The 4,670-nt window shown below is 38.0% G+C and overlaps 1 protein-coding gene across 1 annotated transcript; it reads left to right on the top strand.

Annotated features, from left to right (window-relative positions):
* The first annotated feature begins 426 nt into the window (after positions 1–426).
* LOC149010961 (S-adenosyl-methionine 4-1-methyl-2-pyrrolidinyl-3-oxobutanic acid methyltransferase-like) lies at positions 427–4,431 on the top strand. Its single transcript, XM_089162525.1, has 5 exons — positions 427–627; positions 3,060–3,134; positions 3,200–3,604; positions 3,687–3,941; positions 4,023–4,431. The coding sequence occupies exons 1-5, from the start codon at positions 427–429 to the stop codon at positions 4,380–4,382; spliced, it is 1,296 nt and encodes a 431-aa protein (XP_089018651.1). The 3' UTR covers positions 4,383–4,431.
* Positions 4,432–4,670: the final 239 nt, after the last annotated feature.

Below are 4,670 nucleotides of genomic sequence, written 5' to 3'. Positions count from 1 at the left end.
GAAAGAAATAAATAAATAAAAAAAGGTTGAGCGGCATTGTCGACCGTGAAGAAGAACCGAAGAAAAGGTTTTCGAAGTTTTTTTAAAAAATTTTTTCTTGGTTTTTTATGTAATACTTATTACATTGGTTTGTTGAGGAAAAAAAAAGAAAAAAAAAAAAATTGAAAACAGTTAGAGAGAGGAAGGTGAAAAAGTGGAAAAAAAAAAAGTTCGGTTGAAAAAAAAAAGGACGGAAAAAAGGGAAAGTTTTATTTATTTATTATCGGATCCGTATCGTACAATTGTTTCCACAGGATTTTGTGTGAATGTATTTTGTACGGAGTTAGGTATTCCTAAGGTTTTTGGGCGTTCCGGACTCAATGGAAGTGACGGATTGAGGAGATTTCGCTTCGTTGGTATTGATTTTGTGAGTTCGTATGGAAATCAATGGTGAGGTTCTTTCAGTTGATTGATGAGTATGAAAGCTACAGATCAGGAAAACTTTACAGGCTTGCAGGGAGTGTTGAAACAGGTGGAGCTCTAGTTGACACTTTGGCAAGGGGTACAGGTAGACAAAATTTGCAGGTTGTTCAGGCGAAAAACAAGGGCAAATCTGAAAAGAGGCGAGTGACTTTCGCTTTGGATTTGGTGAGCGGCAGTGATCTCTCGAAGCCGGCTGTGACAAGAGAGATGGAGCCACATCACGTCGTATAACGGTGATGAGTTGTACAGGACGCCCCAGGTGGGGGTGTGTGAGGGGATGTGGGTCATGCGGTAAGGTGTGGTGGATACACAGAGACGGGTGATTGCAGAGAGACATCATCAATGGTTTTCTTCAATGTGGTTTGCAGAATTCAAGCCAAGGTGAAGATTGTTGGTTTGGGTGTCTTGTATTCTATGGGCCCATGTAATTATGGTTTTGGTTGTATTTATAATTGAAACAGGGTTTGTGTCAATTACTATTACTGGGGTAACATTGGGATTAGGTTTTAGGTTTCCCTATAAATAGTCTCTGAGATAACCTATAGGTATCAATCTACTACGGAGATTGAGAATCAAGCAAATGGTAGGACTTTGTGGGTGTGAGACTGGTGTGAGGTTTCTTGGAAATAGTGGAACTCTTTTTCTCTTAGTGGAACTATTTTTCTCTCTGTTGGACGTAGGCATGGTTTTGCTCGTTAAATTCCCCTTGTGTGTTTTGCTTGTGTTTTTCTCCGTTCGTGGTTGTGCATCCATTATCCCTAACATTAACCCTACTTACCATCAATGTATGATTTTGAGGATTGAGAGTGGATTGCATATGAGACGAGACTTTGGTAGATCTTTTGATTCCTTTCTGTCCCTCCTTATGTGTTCCTCCATTGTATGCTAACGTTCAATACTATGTGATATATTTTTAAACTTAAAATCCAGAGTTGAAGATTTCCAACGGAGTACGATATTCCCTGTCCATCCATTGCTCGATCAAAAGCAAGCTCTTTGATTTGCTCTCATCGTCTCCAACTGCAGCTGAAGAAGAACAAGAAGAAGAAAAGATCTTCGTTTTCTTCGGGCTACCTGCAGTGAACAGAGAATTGATAAAGCTAGTGAGACGACTATCAGGGGAGATGGGTTACTTCATCTTCTTTAGATCACCATAGATCTTTAAAGCTCTGGATTTTGTCTTGGTGAAACCACTTTCATGTTTCAGCTTCTGCTGAGGAACAGAGTTGCTTCTCTGCTGGAAACGTGCATCAGAATCATTGAACTTCTTCGGTTGCTATTGTTAATGGCGTAGAGGTTTCTCCGATCGAACAGGAACCGCAGTTCGATCTGGTTTCAGACCTGAAGATCTCGAAAACCGAGATCTGCATTCTCAAACATCCTTTTTGAAGGTAACGGCATGGTCGATTCTGCAAAACCTCTTTTTTGAAGATTCATCACCACTCAGAAGAACTCTCGATCGGTTTGATCTGGCTCTCAACGTTTTTGGTTTTGCTTAGGAATTGAGAAGGACGGAGATCTTGTCTTGAGCACAAACCCACATGTTGCAAAGAGAGATTTTCCCGGCAGAGAGAGAGATTTTTCCCCGCCAGGAATGGTGGTGGCTATTTTCCAGCAGGGGCCAACGTGAATCATGTCAGTTAGGTAGTTTTCTATTTTTTATTTATTTTTTATTATTAAGTAAAGTTTGGTAAAAATACAAATTTACATTTATATTTCATTTCACCCAATCGGCAAAATAGACATTTTAATTTCAAAATTAGCAGAAAAATAACAGCAAGCAACTAAAAATTTTCAAAAAGAACCATTGTGGACAGCACATAATTTTTGCTACTTAATCAACAATTTTGGTCTAACTTAAATGGACAACATGAAAAAAAAAAACTCTTAATAATATCTATGTAGATATTCTTATATGTCTATATTTCATTGGTAGAGCATGACTTATGTTAGCATTTTTCTCTAAATCTTACTTTAGTGGTGCGTCTAACGTGCTGGTACCTATGGTGCTCACCGTTGAATGCACGCTACGTGAATTTGATTAAATATAGATAGCATGTTATCCTTTTGCCTCATTTTATTTATATTCTTATGAAAGAAAGGGAGGTAATCTTCCAATGAAGACTTAGATAATAATTGTGCGTGTTTTTACTTAGTTAAAAATTTTGCACGTTTTACGAGTTTATCAGGTGGATTTTGCTTTATTGTACAAATGCGTAGCACTAAGCTGCCTACGGTCCAGATCTAAAGTGGATCTTGACCACCCGTTTGTGTTTTTTTTTTGGGTTGTAGGGTGTAGTTCAAAATAAATAAAAAAACCAAAACGGGTGGTTGACCACCAGAAATCGTACAGACCATAGGCAGCTCAGTGCTACACATTAATCGCACAGCACTGAAGCAAAATCCTTATCAGGTTGTTTGGGGGAAGAGACACCAGACAGATCAACTATAATTCGTGGGTTCACTGGTCCCCAAGAATTTTTTTGCATTTTATAATCTATGATTGTACCAATCCTTGCCGCCCATATATACAAGTATGATTTACATTCAAACTAAATGCAAAATAGATGCTTAGGAATCTTAAGCTGAGATAACCCCTGGAAGTTCAACAAGTTCTTCATATGAATGGTGCGGATGGAGAAACAAGCTATGCCAGCAACTCCCAACTTCAGGTACTCTAATTCTTTTATTTTTATTCCATTCGAGCAACTAAGCATGAACTTGTTTTATCTTCCAGAAACTAGGGATAACCAGGGCAAAAGCACTGTTAATTCAAAGTATTTCAGATTTGTATTCTACAAAGTTATCTCGATGTCTAAGGATAGTAGATTTGGGTTGCTCATCTGGACCCCACACCTTGCAAGTGATCACAGAGATCATTGAAGTGATCTACAAAACATGTGATCAGTTGAATTGTAAAACGCCGGAATTCCTAGTGTTCCTCAATGATCTTCCAAGTAATGACTTAAACACCATTTTCAGAACCTGGCTAACCTTCTATGGTCAGCTAAAGAAGGATTTTGGTGAAAATTTTGGCCCAATTTCAATAACAGAATTACCCGGTTCTTTCTATGAGAGGCTCTTTCCAAGCAGTACTATAGACTTCTTTCATTCCTCTTACAGCCTTCATTGGCTCTCTCAAGTTTGAAACCTAACTGATACTTACCATGCATGCTCATGTGTTTTAGTATAATTTTTTTAACCATGTATAATGAAAACTATAGGTTCCTCTAGCAGTTGAAAGTAACAATAAGGGAAATATTTACTTGGCAAGGACAAACCCTCCTAGTGTGCTGAAAGCTTACCTAGTGCAATTTCAAAAGGATTTCTCCTTGTTTCTTAGCTTGCGCTCTAAGGAAATAACACTGGGAGGAAGAATGGTGTTGACATTTCTTGGCAGGAGAAGTGAAGATCCTTTTGGCAAAGGGAGTTTCTTTTTGGACCTACTATCTAATTCACTAAATAACTTGGTCATCGAGGTATACATGCTTAATTAATGAATATGTACAATTTTCCTCTTAGTGTTTAGAATTATTACAATTTCTATTATTTTGTTTTAGGGTCTCATTGAGGAAGCCAAAGTGGATTCTTTCAATTTGCCGCTCTATGTGCCTTCTAGCAAAGAATTGGAGAGTATTGTTCTTGCAGAAGGATCCTTTTGTCTTGATCACTTAGAAATATTTGATACTAATTGGGACCCAAGTGATGGTGATGACAACAAGTTAATGTTGGATACCTTTATAAGAGGGCAAAAGGTGACGAAGTGTATAAGAGCTGCTTATGAATCCATGCTTGCCGACCACTTTGGAGACTCTATCATTAGTACCTTATTTAGCAGGTACATGGTGTATGTCAGCAACCACCTCTTAAAGGAAGAGGGTAAGTTTGTTAATTTTGTTATTTCCTTGAGAGAAAAGTGATGTTTTAAGACCCTGAGGATTGTAAAAATATTAATCTTGATCATCTCCTCAAATAATAAGTAGGCACACTTTGGTTATTTCCTCTATAAATGTTAAGGTGATTGTTGGCCGGAGTAGTCATTAATGGTGCATGTCTTAATGTATGTATCTGATTAGTACTCTACACCATCATTGGAAAATTAAGTTTTCATTCAACGACGTTTCTTTGTCAAACCTAATGTGTCGAGCTAGGGCTGCAATTGGGCCAGGCTTTTGCAATCCCAAGCCCAGTCCTATATATTCTAATCT

This window comes from Hakea prostrata, chromosome 7, assembly GCF_041222555.1.
Source record: "Hakea prostrata isolate BN-2017 chromosome 7, UWA_Hpros_2, whole genome shotgun sequence".
Taxonomy (NCBI): domain Eukaryota; kingdom Viridiplantae; phylum Streptophyta; class Magnoliopsida; order Proteales; family Proteaceae; genus Hakea; species Hakea prostrata.
The sequence above is the reverse complement of the archived record's forward strand: the minus strand, read 5'-3'. Positions and strand labels throughout refer to the sequence as shown.

What these genes read in the sequence shown, in the direction of transcription:
- LOC149010961 (XM_089162525.1), top strand. Translation starts at nt 427, where the DNA reads ATGGTGAGGTTCTTTCAGTTGATTGATGAGTATGAAAGCTACAGATCA. An exon ending in CCAGCAACTCCCAACTTCAG is followed by an intron (nt 3,135 to 3,199) that starts GTACTCTAATTC and finishes TTTATCTTCCAG; the next exon opens with AAACTAGGGATAACCAGGGC. An exon ending in TAAATAACTTGGTCATCGAG is followed by an intron (nt 3,942 to 4,022) that starts GTATACATGCTT and finishes ATTTTGTTTTAG; the next exon opens with GGTCTCATTGAGGAAGCCAA.